Below are 20,013 nucleotides of genomic sequence, written 5' to 3' on the forward strand. Positions count from 1 at the left end.
AACTTGTATTTAGAAACATTTAAAAAGCTATAGTCGTACTTACGTTAGCTATATTTTGAAAATATGTTGCAGATTTTAAGGTTTTCATCAAATATATGCAAAAAATTCCGCAGGACAAACCCTGAGATGATCTTAGATTTTTGGTCTAAACCACTGTATTGCAACCTTTTTGGTTTACATTTATTCCTACTTATAAACATTTAAATTCTCCACATCCTGTATGCTGTGGAGATCCAGACTGGAACTTGAACTTTTGCTTTCCAGACACTGTATAAACTGTGTTTGATGTCAGTGGACAAAGTAAGTTGTTAATTGATGCCACAAAGTTTTTAAAAACTTTCCCGCTGTTAAACTTGCATTGTTCTAGACGTTCTTAGTTTTAACCACACCTTCACTAGAACATCCAGTACAGGCCCTATATTGTTGAGTCCACTGCAGATTAAAACTAACCAAATATCCAAAAGTCACAGGAAAAAAGGAAGGTGCTATCTTGTGAGTGAGGCTGAACACTGGACTGTGTGCTCATGGCAGGGTGACATGAATTTATTTATTTACTGGCGATAAAGTGAGGTCTGATAGCAGGTGCTAGAAGGATGGAACATTCCATTCCTGAAGTTGTAAGGGTTTTTAACATCCCTCAATCCACAGTGTCACATGTGGACTAGGAATATGTCCAAGAAAACATTACAGGCACCTACAGTGGACAGTACAGTGGGTGGTAATGGTCATTATTGGCAACATCCGGCTAAAATACTCTATACCACAGGTTCTTTAGCTCGAATGGGACATAGCTGTTGGATGTCAGTGTAGTGTAGTTATGGCAGCTGTTACAAACTTAATTTTGCAAGTGTTACTGCAGCACTAAATTGGACAGAAACCTATATTGTCCTTTGCATAGTTAAATAAATACCTTAATTCTCCTCTCTAATGCTCACAGAGCTTTAAAACCTTCAATTCCAAAACACACAATTAAATTATTTTTATATAAGTGTCTCATTAAATTTACACCCCTATATTGTCAATGAATGAGAGATATAATGCCATAAAATGGAAAATAAGGGTATTGTGTTTAGAAGTAATGCCCCCACACTAAAAAGGCAAGGACAAGAAATCAATCACAATTCTTATTTTAAAGTTACGTAAATTTAATCTAAAGGACAATATTTATGTACAAATCAAAGTATTTATTTTTGTTCTAGTTGAGGAAGCACTGACATGCATGTTTTACTGTAAGAATTCACACAAACAAAGGACATTAAACACATGATTTGGACTGATATGCAAAGTTATTTTACAAAAAATAAAAAATATAAAACCTCAGAAAACAACACATATGTAAAAATTTATATTACAAATGAGTAACTTTTTCATTTTACAGTTTTAAAAAAGGCAGAAAAGGGGAGTTTGATGAACCTGAACTTGAATAATCATTAAAAATATAAAAATGCCCATAATTATTAAAAAACAAATTAGGAAGATGCGTCTAAAAAACAAGCTTTCACAGTTACAACGATTGTCTTGGTCCTACCAAACATGCTGTTTACTGTTTATTTAAAATGTCAGTCTGTCCTGAGCACACATCCAGATCAGGCAGGTGTCGCTAAACAGGCCAGACCACGGATGGCGATGCACAGGATGAGAGGAGCATGTCCCTGCTGGCTTCTGATCTCTGCTCTCACAGCGTCTTCCTCTTTACACAGCGTGATGTTGGAGGAGTCAAAGAGTGCCTTCACTCTGCTGAACGTCTTCTCCTCAGCTAAAGCAGAGACACTGCGGTCCTTCAGAGAACACGTCTTATTCCCAACCACATTCTGCACCTGTATGAGAAGATGGAGGACATGGAGGACATGAAGAACAGTAGACACACCCAGTTCAGACGTCCTGCTGGTAGAAGATCTTCAAGAATTTTTAATACAGACTATGAAAGAGAGGCTGTTCTCACCAGGGCTTGCAGTGCATGTATGCTGGAGGACTGGCAGCAGGATTTCAGCAGTAAGAGGGTTGAGTCAGTCATTTCTAAAGAAGACAGAAAAACTTATTATTTATTAACATATTAATGAATAATCTGTGACATTTAACTACATTTTAAAATTATTCACAGACACCATAGCCCCATTTAGAAAAGTCAATTCATAGTTTTTATAGTATTTTTGTTTTACTTGGACGTAATTTGGTATGAAAAGCTGATGATTAGATAAACTATAGGTCCAAATGCTTGTTCAACCCCTTCTAATGAACATATTCAATTAGTCTTTGTTGAACAAGAGATAGTTAGTTACTTAAACAAAAGCAAGATACAGATTGTTTAATACTCTTGATTTTAGAAGAAACAATAAAAGGGTGTCCTCAGACGAAAGTTAAAGAGCGATGTTTATACATGTTTTAACCAATAAATGTCCATGATTTTTTCATGACATTTTTTTTTCATGACTTTTTTTCATGACAATATAATATAGTAGGTCTAAAATAAATCAAATAAAATTTTGACACACAATCTTCAATAATAAAATGTGTGTCAGATCCTGAGAGCTCCATCGTGTAGAGCTTAATTACTCTGAGCTGACATATTTGTTAGCTCAAAAAATATTTTCTCCATCGATAAACTGAAACACAAATATTTGTAGACCAAATTTCCATGACTTTTCCAAAACGTTCTGGTTATTTTTTATTTTTCCAAAACTTATCCAGGCCTGGAAATTGCTATTTTTTTTTATTCCATGATTTTTTCATGACTGTACAAACCCCGAAAGAGTACAAAATAACAACAAAAAAATAGGCCATAAAATCCAGTCCTAAAAAACAGACACAGGTTTTAAAAAAATGCAACAAGAGCAGGGAAGTAGTGGAAGGCTGGGTAGAGGACCTGAATTGGTCTGGGCTCTTATGGGTAAATTATTCTTGTAATAACAACTACTGTGCTTAATAATCATATACTACAATCAGTATATCTCTAAAAATATTCCAGTAATTTAGTCGCAGGCATTTTTGTTGCTTTTGAAATATAGTTATAGTATAGTTACAGTTAAAGGTAATTATATATATGCTTAATATATAAAATACAAAAAAAATACAAAAAATACTAAATATTATAACAAAAAGAAAACTTCAGTAAAAAAAAAAAAACAATTTAATAATTTTTTTAGAAAAGTATTGTTTTATCATAAAATAACGTATGCTAAGTATATAATTTTATGCACTATAACACCAGTACTAAATTTACACAGACAAATAAAGTACACTATTTACTTTGAATTATTCTGCATTTAGATCTAGTAGACAATTTTTAAGGTTCAAATACTTAAAAAAAAAATGGTCATGAAAACATTTGTACTTTACTCACCGTCTAAGGCACTGGTGAGGACATTGGCAGAAGTAAAGATGGAAGGCTTAAGCGGATCCTCAGAAGAGTTTCTTTTCTGTGGAGATTTGCTGTGAGATGTGGGGTTACTGCTCTGAAGAAGCTCCAGGGTGGTCTTCACTGCTGCTTTCAGGGAGGGGGTTTTATCCAGGGTGCTCAGATCAGGCTTCTTACCGCAGCACAGATCCTCTATCTGAAAGAACATGAGAGAGAAACAGATCAGATGGCATCAGGAATGATGGTCGCTGTCTGATCATAGATGAAGAGTAAAATGAAAAGAGGGGAAATATATTTTTAGATCATCATCTAAAGTTCTGTGAAAACTAAAGCAATGACCCAAAACCAAAGAACAGCCTACAAATACTGAGCTCTCACTTACTGCAAGGTCTAGTGCACTGATGGCGGTTTTGTCCTTCAGGAGGGCAGTGAGCTGCTGGAGGAGGCTGGAGCGTGTGCTGGCCGGAAGTCCTGAGAGTATGGCAAACTGGGACTGCAGTTCATTCAACTCTGAGAGAGAGAGAGAGAGAGAGAAAGAGAGAGAAAGAGAGAGAGAGAGACAAAAGCAACTGTAAAACAGGCCTTTTTATTGTAGCAAGAGTCTAATGGCCCATTTACATATTTTGGGCACTTTTAATAACAGCTTTTTTCTTCTTTTTTTTCCTTTCACTTTAATTCTGAAAAAGATTTAACTCTGCAGAGAGTGATTTCATATATGAACAGTATATTTATTTATTCTGCATTCAAGTGGCATCAGAAACTGGGGAATACTGTGTACTCCACTTGTACTTTGCACTTAAACATTGGTGTAGGAAACGGTGGTGGGGGGGGGGGGGGTCAGGGGATGTGAGTTTTTTAAGAAGGAGTGGAAAAGAATTTAAGTACACAAAAGAATTGACATGCCAATACACAATAATAATAATAATAATAATAATAATAATAATAATAATAATAAAAACAACAACAACAATCTGTTGTTATTTTATTTTAAATAATACATAATTACAAATCAGTTTTTTGTCGTGTGCATTTGTCATATGTATATAATTCAGACATTGCATGCATAATTTTTTCTAACAATTAATGTAAAGTGGAGTAACATTTTTAGGTTATAAAGTCACCTTTGGTTGGATTTAACTAATTATAAACAGAAGTAAAGAAAAAATGTATATATATTTTTTTTTTACTAAATTCCGCAAATGTTGTTTTAAGTTACTATAGGGTGGGCTTTAATTCATATTAGCAAATGTGTCCCCCCCTCCCCCCCCCAATGTCAAACCTGCTCCTATGTCTTTGCTCTCAAACAGCCAGTGAAGTGGATTTTACAAGCGGGGAAACTCAGAAGTCAGGTTTACAAGATGTGACGAATATCATGACCTTTTACTTCTCTAGTAAATATATAAAGTCATTTTTAATATTTCACAGTAACTATGGGCAAAACATGTAGTTGTATCAGGATCTCCTAAAGATCTCCATGCTTTGCATTGAATGTTAACTGCCTGGTATATTCAACCTTTCCAAATGAGCCCTGAAATGCAGCATTAGCACCCCTTACTGGGCAGGAGTGTTAATGCAAGCCATTTAGGGCTTTTGTTGCGTTGCAATGTGGATAAAGAGACACACATTTATCAAAAGATCTGGATATGTGTGAGACAGGGACTTTTGTTTTGAGGGGAGATACTATACTGTTTTATTTTATGTTTGGGTTAAATATTGCTGATCAGATCATAAACAACCACATAAACTTGGCTGTTAGGTGTGGGATCTTCATGTTTGGGTTAAATGTCGCTGATCAGATCATAAACAACCACAGAAACCTGGCTGTTAGGTGTGGGATCTTCATGTTTGGGTTAAATGTCGCTGATCAGATCATAAACAACCACAGAAACCTGGCTGTTAGGTGTGGGATCTTCATGTTTGGGTTAAATATTGCTGATCAGATCATAAACAACCACAAAAACCTGGTTGTTAGGTGTCTGATCTTCATGCTTGGGTTAAATATTGCTGATTGGATCATAAACGGTCACAGCACCTCAGGGAGAATAGAGTATATGTAAAGGGAATGGACCTTATGTATAACTCCAGCTGTTAGGTGGAAGATTTATCATCTTCCTGTATTATATTACTTACTTTGACGTGCACAACTGTGTTTTGCACAATAAAAGCTGGTGGAATAGAAGCAGTCAGAACTCAGAAATCATAAGGCTGCTATCTGTTTTTAGTGCTGTCTGACACATACAAAGTTTGTGTATCTGGAATATGATTGTGCAACAAACTGAATTATACCCAACACTGTGCCCTTAGTTGCCCAGTGCAATAAGAAATGCCTGGCTTGGTTTTGTTAAATGGTTTTGCTGTGTATAATTAGAATGAACCTAAATAAAATGTATTTTTTGCACATTTTTAGAGTCATAATCTTCATACAAGTTTTAGCTGAGGCCTCGACTATTGCAATGCCATACTAACGGGCCTCCTGGCCTGTGTTATAAAACCACATCAGATGATCCAGAATGCAGCAGCACGTCTGGTTTTCAACCAGCTAAATCGGGCACATGTTACTCTACTGCTCATTGAGCTCAATTGGCTACCAGTTGCTGCTCGTGTCAAATTCAAAGCTCTTACAATCGCCTACAAGGTGATGACAGAACAGCTCCTTCCTACCTGCACTGATGATTACTCCTGAAGGCTTACGCTACCTCCCAGCCGCTGCGCTCCTTTAGTGAATGTTGCCCTACTACTACTAGATCAGGAGTGTCCCTCGCTAACTTTAAGAAACTCCCGAAGACAGAGCTCTTCAAAGAGCACTTACTCTCCTAACACCTCTAACAAATTAACTACTTCTAACCTCATTTCCTCCTTCCCCTCCTTTTCCTCCTCTATCCCATTATTTCCCTTTGGCCTCCTTTAGGCCGTATCTAAAATGTTTTTTTTCCCCCTTGATCTTCTATGTCTTCTTTTGCTAAATGTACATTATTAATGTAGGTGGCTTTGGACACAAGCGTCTGCCAAATGTAATGTAATGTAATGAATTATTGTAATCTAACTATGCAGCATTGTTTTTAAGCACTCTGGATCCATTTTTAAACATTAAGAGACTGCTGTAATTCACATGCATCCATCCCCTAATCTACTCCAGCAGTTACCTCTCTGCAGCTGTTTGTTTGGTGTTTGGGGTGGTGCGCCGTAGACCATGGCCACATTCTTCTTTACAGGCCCGTCCACCTCCATGGATCCGTAGGTGTCCGGCATTAGACACAGCTCTGTGGACACATGGGTCAGAGTGGACCTGTATAAATTGATGCACTGTTTTATATTAATTTCTATGAAAATGACTGGAGTGGAATCTAATGTTGGCCATGTGCTATGACAATAACATCAGAATAATATACATATTTTATATGTTTAATTCAAACTTTGTGTCTTATGACTTACTTACAGTACAAATATATGTGTAGTTTGAAAATTAACAGCTACATGTTCATAACACACATGTAGGCTATAGGCCAGGGGTCGGCAATAAGCAGCCTGTGGGCCAGATGTGGCCAGCAAATATGAAACATCTGGTCCGTGAGGTCGTTTGGACTAGAATGAATGATAATGAATAAATAAATAAATAAAATGCTTCTCTGGCAACTTGTGTGTACATTCCTCCCCCTATAATAAATAATAATGGAAAAAAAAAAAAAAAAGCTTCTCTGGTAAACTTTGGTTTATATTCCTTTCCTGTCTCTCTGTCGCGCTCTGCACAACTATAGTTTCCCCCTGTTCTTGGGCTCCCTATCTCCTTATAAGGGCGTTTTTCCCCAGCCATATCCTAAATCAATAGCCGGGGTAGTGGTAGTGTTTTGGAGCGCGACCCTGACGACACAAGTTTAATCCCGTGTGAGGAGCGTAGTGTTTAATTTTTCCTTTCTTCTTGGGTTTACCTGCTTTGAGATCAACTGTTCTGCAATTGGGTTCAACAACCCTCTGGGCTGGAGAGCTACTGTAGCACTTCATCCTAGTACATTTAATTTTCCAAACAACATAATGGCTTGGAAAATATCTGGCCCACGACCAAACTTAATTGCGACCCCTGCTTTAGGCTATGCCACAAAATGACTTAAAGCATAAAGCATAAAGCTGCCCCCTTGAGTGCCTCAGAAATCGAGAAAACCAGAGGATATGATGGAACATGTTGAATTGCACCAGATTAATATATCCTGAGATTAATTAAACTGCTTGTTTTACAGAAGGTAACATTTGCCAGAATAAATATTGATGCAAGACTGCACAGTCTATAAAAATGGCTAATATGGCAGATTTTACATATATTATATGATCTCCCGAGCTAAATGTAATCATGTCCAAACAGTGGTTTATATTTGTTAAAATTGCTCTAAGCTACTGTAGACTTAAAACTCCAAAAACACAACTTCAACCTTAATTGTAAAAAGAAAAAAGTAAAAATCTGCTTTACCGAATTGACCCGTGGCCTTCACACTGAGCTCGATCAGACAGTAAGCGAGGGCAGTCTTGGCTGGGATTTCTACTGAAACATTACTGTCAGACTGATGGCTGCCATTCTTCACTGAAACCTGTACAGAAGCCAGAAAACATTGCAGGGGAGAGAAAAGAGTGAACAAATGAGCCATGCTGTAAAAACAAGCCTAGAATTACTGCTAGACCACAACAAAAAACAGCCGAGCTTAATAACAGAGAAGCAATCCTGAACCACTCCTCCAGCCTGGACCCTTCCCAACACAGACTATTATTATATGGGTTAGTTTCAGGTCCCCCACCATGGCCCTCACTGTATACAGTGAGAATACACACTGTAGCATTAAGAGGAAAATGAGAAAGCAAAGAATGTATTCAATCACACCTTCATGCTTCATCTGACCTATCTGATCCATTAATTAATACCAGTGTATACTAGTCATTATTTGCGATGTAACAGTTTTTGTATTTTCCTTGTGGCGATGAGTACAAATATTATAGTGTTAAACTTTATGTAACAGGAACTCCATGATGGTTTACAGTAACAGATTTTACTACTTTCTATAGTAGTTAATTTACCTATAGCAGTAGAAGTAGTAGTATAAAGTTGTATATTTACCTATAAACAGTTTTACTAATGTATAAAATAACAATAATATATTGTATAATTATTAAAATGTATGATTTTTAACTTTTTCATGTATATAAAATGCACATACATACGTCTGGTGAAAGTAATTATGGGCAAAATTTCTTTAAATGTTCCAAGTATTTTATTGACTGAGGTCACTGAGTGTTAATCATTAAAATCCACTGATTACATAAGTTACTGTTCACCTTTTAGATCACAAGATAATTGCACGATATATAGTGTGAGCTACTCAGTGAACTTGAAATTTGCATACTGTGAAAGAGTCATATGTTGTGAGTGTTTCTTTTCTCTTTTTTTTTGCAAATTTCCTCTGTGCTGAAGCTGAACATGCAGTACAGAACACTGGCCTGCACAACATAATGCAGCAATTGTGTTCAGACGGAGGTCACTAGAGGTTTGGGATAAACGGAACAACTAAGTGGTTCTTTTATGGGTAATTATGATGAAACAAATCAGTCTTTATTAATTACTTCAAATTACACTAGAGATTTTGATATTATTGTATATTTAGGGCACTATGTTGTTGTATGTGCTTTATTGTAGCATTATTCTAAAGCTTATTAAGTGTTGAAACTTTAGACAGGGTGACCATACATCCTTTTTTCCTTATATATGTCCTTTTATATGTATGTGATGGAAGTAATGTTGGCAGGTGAGCAGGGACATCACTGCAATATCTTTTTCAAGGACTGAGTGCCCAGTTTCACAGGTTGATTTAAACCTACAGCTAAAGCTGTCTCATGCTCAGATGACACCTATCCTTCTCAGATTACATCTATTCAGTATAATAATGGCTAGCTCAGTATCTCTTACACTAATCTTCTTGGGCACAGTGAGCCCAAAAAAGGCTCCACAGCTTCCCCCCTCCTGCACTTCTTCAGTAACGGTGCAGGGCTGTGTGGTCACGATGCGCTCCTTCACCAGCGCAAACACCTCCGTACGCTTCTGCTGTGTCTGCTGGATCAGAGAGTGCTGCATGTCCAGAACTCTAGACAGGAGACAGAACAGTAAGATTAAGACCGTGGTATAGACATTTCCAAGACTAAACTATTGCCTTTTATTCATAACAGAGCCACAACTATAAGCCTAGTAAGCCTACACTGGTTCCACTAGTTTGGTGACAATGAACTTGAGTACACACATAAAAATCAAAGGAGCACTGAGCACAGAATGATGTCACACACCCTCTCTGTGTGTTGTTTTCTGCTCTTTGTGTTTATAGCCGGTCTGGCCACATGTTAGTTTCACCCTGCGAAAACAGGACCTCCTCATAAGACGAATCAGTGACCGCCCATACAGCACTGAGCATGCAAGCTGGCAGAGTGCAGGACCAAACATTCAAGGCAAGGCAAGTTTATTTATATAGCACCTTTCATACACAACGGTCATTCAAAGTGCTTTACAAATTATAAAATACACAGAGAAGTCAAATAAAAAAACATGTAAAAGAATAACAGTAAAAATGGAAATAAAAACTAAAATAAGAATAAAGCAAGATGGATTCAAGCATGATTAAAACAAAGAGAATTAAATTAAAAACATGTAAATGAACAACAAGGAATTAAAAATTAAAATAAGATAAGAATAAAGCATGAATAAAAAATAATATAAAAGTGCCGTTACAGAATAAAAGTGGGCGGAGCTGCATTGTTTTAAACTGAGCTGAAAGCCTGATCAAACATGTAGATTTTCAGTCTGGATTTAAACATGTTTTGTGTTGGTGCTTTTCTAATGCTCTCCGTTAACTGGTTCCATTTAAGAGCAGCGTAGTAGCTAAATGCTGCCTCTCCATGTCAGGATAAAGGAACCACCCAAATGTTCCCCATTAATAAAACTCACTGTTTTATGAATCAAGTTAATTATTAAAACATTTAATCCAATTAATCACAACAAAATTCTGTCATTAACTGCAATTAATCGAACTTTTTCTTCTTAAAACGCAAGTTTTTATAGTGGATATCTGAATGTAAATAAAAGAATGAATGTAAGATACAGGGGTTGGACAATGAAACTGAGACACCTGGTTTTAGACCATAATAATTTATTTTCCCGACGGGCAGTTCTGGAGGAAAGAGGAGAGTTGTGAACAAAGCTTACGTTACGTTTAAGTTTACAGTTGGTTAGGCTGAGGTAGTGCTGGGTGGTATGGCCAAAAATGCACATCATGGTATTTTTTAAGATTCTGACGTTTTCACATTATATCACAATATTTTTATTATTATATTTTCATTTTTATTTTTTGTCTGACTAGGCTTTTATATAGGTTAGTGACCGTACTGCTGGAGTACATATAATATAAATTACACAAAATGACACAATATATGAAGACTTTAGACTTCATTATCAGAAAAAAAAAACAGCTGACAAATGTAAATAATATATCTTAAAAGAAGACACGCCAACAACTTTAACACAGCTTCCTTTACAAAATTAAATATTTTAAATAGTTCCATAAACTCTATAAATCTACTCTATAAAAAAACTCAAAATGTAAGTATTCAAAGAGATATTTCTGAAAAGCTCTTTTGCACAAGTAGGACACAGGTTTAATATAAGTGTACTATATATGTTATTACTAAAGCCATTAGAAGCATTACAGTATTTAAATCAGCCACAATTCTCTTCTTTCGCCAGTCAAAAAATACATTCAAATCACCCGTCAAGCTACAGTATTAATATATTTAACAAGTCTATAGTTACTGCTTTATTTTACATGGATAAAAACACTCATACTTGTAGAAGTTAGGCTCTGCAAGGTTGAGACGGACAAATGTAAATACGAAGCATTTGTTTTGGTCTAAGTTGCCGATGTTCTAATATAACATACGCTGACGGAAGAAGCCAAGTGCTCCTTTAGGTTATTTATTCATTACCATTGTTGCGATTTATCATACTGTATTTTGCTGCTGTGTAGATAATTGCATTTTCTGGTTCCACACTTCAGTCACAAACTGATTCCTTCAGTCCAAGCAGGTGCTACTATCTATAACAGACCAAATGTGTAAATTATCTGCTTTTCTTCAGAGCTGACCTCTTATTAAATTTGGTGAAGGTGCTAAAAGATTATTTATGAAAATAAAGGCTTAAATAAACTAATACAAAACAAAACTTTTAAATATTGAGTGCCCAGCTGTGAAAACAGCTTAAATACACAGTGCATAATTCATATTTTTGTCCTCTTTTTGCATATTATCTGGTATTTTGAGGTCTGACCTAACCAGTTGTGCTAAATGACAGGACAGGTTAAAGAGGAAAAAAAAAAACACAAGCAGAATCATGAGAGTGAAAGTAGATCAGTAGAGCATTGTCCTCTTTATGGTTAACCAAGGTGACAAAGTTCAACATGACTGGACTTCCCATCTGGGCTGCTGGCAGCTGAGCTCTTCTATCTCCAGCTAGCAGCTTGTGTTATATCGGGCAAGCCCTAATCACACACTCTGTTTGAGGAGTTATAAAGATTATATGTTGTGTACACTATAGGGAAGGAAAAATATAAACATGTACTTTATAATACAATGTAACGTTATTGCAACTTCCACTTTATCAGACATTATCAGACAGATACATATTACTGTTCACAAGCTTGATAAGGGTGTTATATTACCATTAAACTCATGGTAACAGTGTTGAAGATTCAGGTGTTTTGAGTTATGTCACCTAGAACAGAGCTGTGGGTGGGTATGAGGAAAGTAGAACAGTAACCCCTTTTCATAAATCAGGAAGTTACAGGGAAGCTGTTAAAACTGGACACCAATCACACGCCAGATATTCTAAGCCATCACTCACTGTGAAAATTATATGCACACATCAGTTTACCTAAACATTCTTATGGTTTCTTATGGCAAATGTTGCCATTCGAACTCCTCTTTATCCAGTCCTGGTAATATGTGCAAATGCAGCCGAAATGAATATTACACGAGTCAAATTACCCAGCTGTATGGTTTAAATCCAGGTGTCTTTATCAGATTTCAAATAAAAAAGTATTGTACATTTTTATAAAATGCTGTTAACACGATTACAATTGTTAACTTTAATAGACTTTAACTTAAATAAAAATTATTAAATAAAATCAAATAACTATCAGACTATAACTTCTGATCTGATAAAGATCTGGAGTACTATGTTCACACTAACCTATTTTAAAGTCATGTGTGTTATAGTAGTTTTAAAGCAATGCAAGCTTTTAGTCAATTCAATGTATTATTATCAAAATTAATTTTCAACTTTTAATTCTGTTTGCCTAGAATATTTTATTTATTGAGATCACTAATAAGAAATCATGGCTGTAATAATATAATGATTTTTTTCTGATCATGACTACAACTATTTAAATAATTTTTATTTTAATTTATTTTATTAAAATTAAAAAAATTAAAAATTAAATTGACTTTTTTCACATTTTGTCAGTAAACCTACAGCTCTTCGCTGGCATGTAGAAATGTATGTTTGAATACATGTTTAAATTAAAAACATAAAAAATTAAACTTAAAATATTGAACTATTACACATGATTCACAAATATGAATATATCTCGGACTACTACTTTTATTTTCACACAGAAAATCTATGTTTAACATTTGACTCATTTTAACTAAGAAATTTAAAGTTGCAGTCATTTCAATTTTAATACGAGAAAATAAGGTCTGTGGGTTTTTTATTTAAATCCTATATCTAAAACATCTAACCCTTATCCACAACCACAAACATTCAGCACAGTGTGCTCTTCCTGTTTTATGCTGAACTGATTCTCAAGCTCTGGAACTCAGAGCACAGCGTACCTAGTATTCTGATCATTGCACAAACTGCAGAGTTTCTCCAGGCTTTTAAAAGCACTAAAATAACATTCAGATTCTGCCAGCAAATACAGTTTCACTTCCACTTTCACTTCCACTCTTCACTCTGCCCTTCCTTTATGTGGCTGAACAGCAGCTTAAGGGATGTGTGAAGATCCCTCCAGAGATAATCCCAATAAAAACAGTAAACACAAGCGTTTTGTTTTAACTCACCTGTCTTTAGTTTGATCCAGCACTTTTTGTAGATCCAGTTCCTGCTTTTTGAGGTTTCCAAATGAAGAAGCAAGCTTGGATGAACCTTTTCCTGACAGATTTACGTTACCTGGACCAAAGCCTGCTTCAGCTGCTCCACTGGTATTATTTTCTAATGTACTGTTATACTTCAGAAAATCTGTTTCAATCAAACCTGCAAACAAAGAAATAAAAAGGTTAGAAACTTATAAAGCAAGAATACTCGACTGCACCATGAGGTGCTTCGTGAATTGGAGTAAATCTGGCTTCATACCTGGATCTATTTTAGTTTCTCCCTGCAGTATATCATTGAGGGTAAAGTCTGATGGTAGGTATTTGGGTCGCTGCCAGAACCAGAAGCGACTGCGCTTAATGACCAGCGACGTGAGCGTGAGGTTGTCCGACTCGTTCAGTCGGGACACAGGGATCAGACAGCCATCAGGGTCGATCTCAGTCACAAATTTACTGGTCGCTTTGGCAAACATCTTCTTAATGTAGAACCTGGGCTGTAGAACCTCGACTGGAACACACAAAATGGGACATTCAATCATCATCATCACCATCATCACCATCATCATCATCATCCCAATTACATACTTTAGACCCTGTTTACACCTGGTAACTTGAGTCTTGAGTATGAGGATTAGAACACAATAAACACCTTAACCCTTGTGTGATCTTAACATTCTGTTTACTCCCCTTGTCCTGAGGGTCAAAAATGACCCGCCCTACCAAAATGAAGCAACCTAATTGAATTCTGAATCCTCCAAATTTGTTTTCTTCAGGATGATTATTTGGATGGCTTATTTAGAAAGAGTCACTCTTTCTAATGATGGGGTGCCTTTAGGAAAAGTCATATGGTAGAGGGTCACTTTTGACCCACAAGACAAGACAAGGGTTAAAACTTAAACCACTTCAGGAGGTGATCTCAGATGCCTTTTAGCCACATGCTACAGCAGAGTAAACAAATCTGTTTGATCATTATTTTGGTTGTGTTTTTTTTTTATATATAATTTTCTCCCTTTTTTCTCCTAATTTAGCTAGGTCCCACCCATTTACCTGCTACTCAGCTGTATATTTCCCATTACTATTGATACCACAACACCAGGAGAGTGAAGACTAGCACATGCTTCCCCCGACACATGTGAAGTCAGCCATCGCCTCTTTTCCAATTGAATTCTGTTTATCCAGTTCCTGCAGAGAAGTACTGCCAGTAAAATAGGACTCTCTGGAGCAGATAAACAAGCATGAGTCTATGTGGACCATGTCTAATAAAAGGCCTTGGCTGGAAAGTTATAACGCCTCCAGCACTGAGCTGTGGAGCATTGGAGCTTTTAGAAAGTTGTGGATGAGGAGAAGTGGTGATCATCCAACCTTCTTGCCTCACGTTCTTGTGTATCAATGCAATCAAATCTCCATAGCAGAGAAAGATTTTCCTGGACAGTAGAGAGACAGTTACTCCAACAAAATCATGATAAACCCTTTAAACTTTGAACATCCTTGATTTTAGAGGAAACAACGCATTTGAAGGTGTTCGAATACTTTTATCTCTATCGTGTGATATGTTGATGCAAGGTTTACACAAGATCTAAGATAGATCCAAAGAATAATTAGGAAGATGGAGAGTTTAAAAAGACATTATGTTTTAGGAAGAAGAATTAACAAAAACAAACAACACAATACAAAAATTAAACATCAGTTAAGTGGTGAGTGTGTTTGGGGATGAGATACGACAGAGATGACTGGAGATGGGTGGTTTTGCTCTGTCTCAACTCATAGAATTGTACTAGATGTTATCATCACTGCTATTGTGCAATAAATATTCATATGGTTAAATAAATCTGGAACAGTCTTTATTTCTTAAATGATCAGGGTGCCCTTACACCAGGGGTGTCCAAACTACGGCCGTCAGAGCCGTCAGAGCCCTCGAAATTCTACCAGTGAAGGTTGGAGCTACTTTGAGCTTGTTAGTGGTGTACAAATAGTGATTTATTTGCACGATGCTCATATCACTAGCATAGTAAACCTGTTTCAAACATCAGATAAAAGTGTTGTGTTTTGGAATGCTGGGCTATTCAACAAAAGTTCATAGTTGTTATCATGTTTCACTACAGCCCAATTCGATTTCACACTAGATTTCCTCTTTAAAGGGGCACTAAACCTGCAGATTTTACACCTTTAGCTCAAATTTGAAAAGTGAAAAAAAATGGGAGGGGCACTGGGTGATGTATGGGTTTAGGGGTGGGGCAGCAGCGTGCCTCTGATAGCAGTAAGACACAGATGTTTGGATGTCAACGGGGGCAGTATTTTTGATTGCTTGATTGCATATTGTGATTGTACCTGCTTACCAAAGTACACAAAAATATCATCCTGGCTTACAGCACAGCTGAACCTGAGAGGATGCTGCAGAGGTGGAAATGACCACAGTAAAAGTGTTTTTTTATTGTTAAGGAAATGTTTATAACATTTTAAGCAGGACTAGAATGTTTCATTACTTCAAAAGGAACACATTTTAGCTATTAATGGAAAAATATAGTTTAGGGTTTAGTGGCCCTTTAAGGACTGCTGATTAAAAGTATTTTTTGTTATGTTTTGGCAAAGTTACTGGTGTATTGAGGAAAATGTTTATCTAGCTAAGCAAGAATTTGACACCACCACATCATCATCATCCACCAGAACTTCCACCCCAACAACCACAACAACAATAATGATGATGATAATTCCCCTGTGAAAAGACTCAACACAGTATCAACACAGAGCAGGCAAGCAGTTTGCAACTGAAACAATGGCAGAAATGCGGTTTAGTCGCTAAAATGTGTCAAAACGTCGTGTAAAATACTCGGGAACATCGAGCTTCTGTTAGAAAACATGGTTTAAAGCAGTGGGAGGTCGTTTTATGTGGGGTAAGTGGGGCTGTGTCTGCAGAGCTAACGTTACAGACTGGTCAGTAGTTATCGGTGTCTGTGCTGCGGTACAGGGAACTTTCCTGTATTTAACGTTACTGTTTATCTATTCAGTAAAATAGCGGGTTTATCGTGTCGCTGTATATCTGTATCTCTGTCTCAGCGCTGCTGCAGAAACAATGAGAACCGCAGATTAAACCCGCGAGTCTTTCACTGTTCAGCGCTTCTCTAAAACACAACCCGCCGATAGATATGATAATAAAACCACAGCACGCGCTCTTACCGTCTCTTCTGCTTCTTCTCCAGAGCCCCGAGTCTCACATTCACACAGTCCTCCACTGTCTGTATCTGTATCTGTGCTCTTCCGGAGAGTCTTCTTTCCTCGCTGTATTATCTCTTTCTCTCTCTTTCCCCTCTACCCGAGACCACACCTCCTCTCTGAGTGTCACCAGCCTCCTCCTACTCCTCCTCTTCTTCCTCCTCCAGAGTTAATGGACCGTGTTCAGGGACAGGCCCTCACCAGTTTCTCCACAGCTAGTTTTCACTACTTTAAAACTGCTGAGCTGGATTCAGGTGGATCATGCTCTGCTGCTGGATACAGAAATATTATTGCATTGCTTTTAACCTTCCAAGACTTCTAAAAACTTTTGCATGGCATTCATTTTTGTTTCTCTTTGCTATTTAGGCTAGTTGGCACCTGATTAGTGTGAATTTTAGTGTACAAACTAAAATAACTTAAAAAAATATATATATTTTTTTCATGATGTAGTTTCTATAAAAAGTAATTTCCACATATGATTACTTCAGTGCAATTTGAGATCTTATTGAAACTATGACTGAGGAGGTCAAGCTCAGCACTCATTCCTGTTACCTTAACTAATTCTTAAATAGTATTTGTTTATTTTTAAAATAAATATTTTGGGAAAAAAGTCCTCATGCTATTAGCATAGCTGCCATTTAGCTATCTCTCATGTTTTTGCTAATTCTATGCTAAAAACTCATTCCTGTTACTTACATTCCTGTTAAAAAGTAACAGAAGTGAGTTCCAGTAGCAATTAACAAAAGTAATTTTTGTCATAAATATCAAATATTTGAACATTTAGTCAATCATTTCTTTTTAAATAAAAAACTTTCTTGAGAGAAATACAGAGGAATTAGTGGACTTGCTTTTAAACATGCTTTTTATATGTCCCATGGGTTTTGTAACCATCTTCAGATTAGAAACCTTGCCTCAGTGTGACCAGTACATGTTTTTAATATTTAAATACATGTGTTATTAGATTCAGAGTTGAAAAAATATAAAATACGTTAGGAAGTGTTACACCCATTCGGTGGAATGCATTTTTATTTCTCTTTGCTATTTAGGCTAATTGGCACCTGATTAGTGTAAAACAAAGAATGATCGTTTTACATGATGTAGTTTCTGAGAAAAATAATGTTCACATGTGAGGATTTCAGTTCAATCTGAGTGCAAAACAAAAAAAGTAGAAACAACAATCGTGCCCCTTTGAGCAGTATGGCTCATTTAAAGTGCTGCTTCAACATTAAGACATAAAAAAGTAAAACAAATAAATAAAAAAAACATCAACATTTACTGTATTTATTGTTCATAAAAATCTTTGAACAAAATCAAAACTGCAACGTGTTAAAGACTTTTGCCACCACTAGGTGACAGTTTAATGGCCTAATAAGAGAACACCAGGCCCTTGTAGAGCAAATTTTAGTGATGCTTAGGAATACAAAAATGTTGTTAATTGGATTTTTTTATATATTTTTTTTAATACTAGGATAGTAGTGATTTATTTTGTGTGCATTACAGACAGAAAATTTAGGTCTTAAAAGGTTATAAGTATATTTTCCACCACTGTGGACTGGTGGAGTCCAAACTCTTTAGAGATGGTTTTATAACCTTTTCCAGAATGATAAGCACATGTAAATGTGTGTGTAGCTTTAATGGGAATGCATCATTACCCTTTGAAAAGAATTTCTGAAATGTTTGTTTAAAGACTCTTCTTGCTTTTTGTTTTCATGTGTAAAACCTGATGTTATTCTTCCATATTATATTCTCTTTAAATTCCTCCTTCAATTCCTGGTATTTCTCTAGAATCTCACATATCATAGCTTTGACCTTACTATAATTTAGAATTGCCACATTGCTTACCACTACTGCTTTCTGACTCTATCTGTTATCATATTGTGGGTTTTCTATCTGCCACAGAAAGTCTGTAAGAAATTGTGGTTTGACTTATTCCATTAGAATAAGGTACTTCAAAGTTCTAATTGCTGATGAATAAATGCCATTTATATCTGCTTTTAGTGATTATTACTAGCTCTGTGCAGAACTACAGTGGGAGAGTGCATCTCCTCATTATAGCCTATAAAAACAACTGCCTCAGAGTTGGTTTTTAGTGTCCTGTAGTGGCCTACTGTATTTTATTGAAGACGTGTTCCTGTGTATTGATTTCCATGCTAAGCTTTTAATTCAAGGATCAATTTGTGTCAAGTATCATTTGTTTGCCAGATCTGCTCATTGTATTGCTGAGTACCCGATCTCACTAATGCTCTTGTGGCTAAATATGATCATATCAATGTTGTATCAGCTAGTGAACAGCTTTCTCATAACAGCATATGCTTTAATAGCAGTAAAATAAGAGAAACTGCCAATTAATACCCTTGATTTGAGATGAAACATTGGGCAGATAGGTATTCACAAACATTAGAACAGTATTGTCCATTAATGTACAGTAATAGCAACAACAGCTATATAATAAACTTCAACACAGGGTTCACTTATATTACTTAATAATTGTAAGGGATTTTTGATCTTCTTTAGCTGTCTGAGGCAAATCTTAGGAGATTATTTGTACTTTTACATGTTTTTGTCAACTTGTGCTGTGAGTAGAACGTGAATTTGAGTGTTAGGGAGGCTATATTGCTGTTCTGCTGCACTTTGTTGTTGTGGTTAGAAAGGCCATGGAGCTGAACAACACTATGATAAAGATTTATGGTAGTCTCTTTGTCAGTTAAATAGACTCACAGACAGGCTGGAACTGATTATAATCTGAGCAACAAGCTGCAGTTAACAAAGCTGAAATAGTCATACTTAAATTAAATTATATCCAATGGTATTTGATTCTATTGATTTTTATATACAGTATCCAACAATATACACACACCTTACATTTCTGCAAATACTTAACTATACCTTTCCATGGGACAACACTACAGAAATTAAACTTGGATATAAATTAGAGAACTTAGTGTACATAGTGTACTTAGTGTAGTCTAAACAACTGGCAACACAAGTCAGTACACTTCACAGTGAACATTGGGTCGTTTTCCTCTAGAGCAGGGGTCTCAAACTCATTTTTGCCGAGGGCCACATTGGCATATTGGCTGTCCTCTGAGGGCCAGATGTAACTTATAAATATAAGAAAATGTAACCAGATGTAATACAAAATGAATGTAATTACTCCTTAATGTTAAATAACTCTCAATATACTATTTATTCAATCAAATATTACAGTTGCATGGAAAAATGGTTGCTTGTTGCTCTATTAACATAAATCCTTTTAATTTATAAGTTATATTAACTTTGAT

General features: G+C 36.1%; 1 protein-coding gene across 1 annotated transcript; it reads right to left on the minus strand.

The window, feature by feature from the left end:
- Positions 1-1,121: 1,121 nt before the first annotated feature.
- On the minus strand, positions 1,122-16,856 carry gsdmeb (gasdermin Eb). Its single transcript, XM_007233377.4, has 10 exons — positions 16,697-16,856; positions 13,785-14,030; positions 13,493-13,685; positions 9,300-9,474; positions 7,815-7,932; positions 6,499-6,615; positions 3,738-3,865; positions 3,341-3,551; positions 1,943-2,016; positions 1,122-1,817 (listed from the first exon to the last, which is right to left on the minus strand). Exons 2-10 carry the CDS (start codon positions 13,993-13,995, stop codon positions 1,587-1,589), a joined length of 1,458 nt encoding a protein of 485 aa, XP_007233439.3. The 5' UTR covers positions 13,996-14,030; positions 16,697-16,856; the 3' UTR covers positions 1,122-1,586.
- Positions 16,857-20,013: the final 3,157 nt, after the last annotated feature.

The sequence above is a fragment of the Astyanax mexicanus genome, chromosome 6 (genome assembly GCF_023375975.1).
Source record: "Astyanax mexicanus isolate ESR-SI-001 chromosome 6, AstMex3_surface, whole genome shotgun sequence".
In the NCBI taxonomy this organism is placed as follows: Eukaryota; Metazoa; Chordata; class Actinopteri; order Characiformes; family Acestrorhamphidae; genus Astyanax; species Astyanax mexicanus.

Excerpts from the sequence above, each read along its gene's own strand:
- gsdmeb (XM_007233377.4), bottom strand. The coding sequence starts at position 13,995 with ATGTTTGCCAAAGCGACCAGTAAATTTGTGACTGAGATCGACCCTGAT. Across the intron at positions 6,616-7,814 it reads GAAGGCCACGGGTCAATTCG|AGCTGTGTCTAATGCCGGAC; the intron begins GTAAAGCAGATT and ends ATGTGTCCACAG. Across the intron at positions 2,017-3,340 it reads CCTCACCAGTGCCTTAGACG|AAATGACTGACTCAACCCTC; the intron begins GTGAGTAAAGTA and ends TGTCTTCTTTAG.